Source organism: Apodemus sylvaticus, chromosome 18, assembly GCF_947179515.1.
Source record: "Apodemus sylvaticus chromosome 18, mApoSyl1.1, whole genome shotgun sequence".
NCBI lineage: Eukaryota > Metazoa > Chordata > Mammalia > Rodentia > Muridae > Apodemus > Apodemus sylvaticus.
This window is the reverse complement of record NC_067489.1, coordinates 44,876,172-44,878,671: the sequence shown is the minus strand read 5'-3', so window position 1 is coordinate 44,878,671 and position 2,500 is coordinate 44,876,172. Positions and strand designations below refer to the sequence as shown.

The following is a 2,500-nucleotide window of genomic DNA, read 5'->3' as shown; positions in this document are numbered from 1 at the left end:
CTGACTGTTTATCACTAGATCCGATTACGTATTCTGCCTGGCACCAAGCAGGAAATGCTGTACAATTTCTACCCTCTAATGGCGGGGGTACCAGCAGCTGCCGTCGCTCAACATCAACTTGCTTAGGTTTCCCAACTTCACCAACCAGCTGCTCAGACGTTTTATCCCGACCAGCATTTTTGTGAAGGTAAGGCTGAGGCTGTCCTGGCCTTGGGACTCACTGTCTTAAAGCAGACGGCAGCTTCGCTGAGTGAAAGCGGCCGGCAGTGATGGCCTCTGCTCTTCTTCCATGCATTTGGTGATTGTGTTTATGTCTAGGGTGCTGTTCTATAGAGTCTACTTTCCAAGATTGTCATCTCCGTGGATCAGTGGTTCACAGCCTGTGGGTTGCGACCATCAGAAAGCTTGTATTTCTGATGGCCTTAGGAACACCCAACTGTACGTTCATTTTTGTTGCTACTTCATATCTGCAATTTTGCTACCGAGCCATGTCTCAGTTATTAAAACCATGGTTTTCCATGGTCTCCACCCACAGGATGATAATTACCCACTTAGGTAATTAGTGACTTGGCTTTGCAGTGTTTTTGAACTTGGTTTCCCTCAGACATAGTGAAGTGTGTTTTCAGTTGTAGTTCATAACTGCTTTTTATGAGACAGATTAACTTGCTAATTAGCCTTAAGCTTTACTAGTTTTTACCTCTTTGATACTAGATTTAGATGTTTTCTGAAAAATGGCCAGAATAATTATATTCTGAATTAACGTGTCAATTTTAAACAGTCATTCGTTTCAGTGTCTGTCTGATTTCCTGTGTGTGTTTGTGTGTGTGTGTGTCTTAGGGTTTGGGGCTCTCTTCTTTGTCAGAAGTTGGTAATGACGAGTGACAATTAGCGTGCACTCCTGTCCCCACACTCCACACTTGCTGTTGTGTAGTCACAGACTTAGACACAGCGTTGCCTCGCCTGGGGGCCGAGCTCATTCCTTACTGCTCCTCACATGATAGCAGGCCCCAGACCTAAGAGTGGAAGCAGTTGGCCTTCCTGAGAGCCAGGCTTTGAGCCCCAGCACCAAAAATAGCATCAGCTCGCTCTGTTAGATGTTTGACCGTTCTTACCAGGTCACAGGGTAAGGCAGCCACCTTGCCACTCCCGAGCCTGCCTCCCCACAGACACCAGCAGCTTTTATTGCGCGGAGAGGCTCGGTGGGTTGGGCTCCTCCCCTTCGTTCCTTCATCTCCCAAACCTGATCCTAATCAAGGCCGCCTCAGGCTTTTGACTGAGGCTTTCTTGGTAAACCTCTTGGTAGTGGTTGTTTAAATTCATGAGTCCAAGTAATCAGCGGAAGTTTAGATGTGTAATTAGCATGTCTTTTTCCAACTGTCATGGCCACCTGTTCCCTTCCCTTCGCTGCAGTCGAGTGGGCTCTGGACCCCCGGGCAGCTCATCTTCTGTGGAGAACCTACAGTTCCACAGTGCATGCCATTTGAGACAAGGTCTTTATGTGCAGCCAAGCCAACCTCGAACTCTCCACCGTCTGCTTACCCAGGAGACAGGATTAGAGGCATACCCCCATGCCCTGCTCCTAACATCTGTCAGTTAAAGTGGCATGAGGGTCACCCTTTCCCACACACTGAATTATCACTTCCTAAGGCTTTAATTCTATTGCACCCTTATGTAAGTCTAGGCTGTTCAGTCTAGTTAGGTAACCTCTTGCCACTTGAGATGAAATGAAATTAAATTTAGAATTCTTAGTGTCTAAATTAGCCACACTTCTTGTGCTCAAAAGCTAAATAAAAGCCAGCTATTGAACACAGCTATTCTAAAGCAGAGTTGGTCACTATTTTTCTTGGAGTACTTATGTTCAGGTAATTGCAGACTATTCAGGTATAGTCCTTGGGTACACCATGTAAAGCTGTGGATTTGACTAGGGGTAAGTAAGTGGGGCCACCATCGTGTTCCTAAAACAGCCATCTTCATCAATACTAAACAAATACTAAAAGTCAGGGTAGGAGCCTATCCGTCAGTGTTCACTTCCTACTGTAAAAGTGACTGTCACATATTTACAGTCTAAAGGCAATGGGACCTGGACTGGCGGAGCCCAAGAATGAGGCCGACTGAAGTCTCATGGCGTGCTGGCTTTATTCAGAGCGTCAGACAGTTGATATTCTGAGAGAATCACCTCCGGCTGGAGAGATGGCTCAGAGGTTAAGAGCACTGACTGCTCTTTCAGAGGTCCTGAGTTCAATTCCTAGCAACCTCACTGTGGCTCACAACCATCTGTAATGAGATCTGGCGCCCTCTTCTGGTGTGTAGGAGTACATGTAGGCAGAACGTTGTGTATATAGTAAATAATTTTTTAAAAAATCACCTATAAACATATAAACAAATAGTAGTTGGAACGACTCATCTGAGGTAAACTCACTCCTGTTCACTAAACCTTGGAGGGGCCCACATTCCAAGAACAATTCATGTTTTTGAAGAAACTGAGGTCTCCGAATTCCTC

General features: G+C 45.8%; 1 protein-coding gene across 1 annotated transcript in view; it reads left to right on the top strand.

Annotated features, from left to right (window-relative positions):
• Trappc11 (trafficking protein particle complex subunit 11) overlaps positions 1-2,500 on the top strand; it is a 42,908-nt gene that overhangs the window by 37,822 nt on the left and 2,586 nt on the right. Inside the window, 2 exon segments of the mRNA XM_052162679.1 lie at positions 19-84; positions 86-187. Of these exon segments, the coding sequence (XP_052018639.1) occupies positions 19-84; positions 86-187 (168 nt within the window).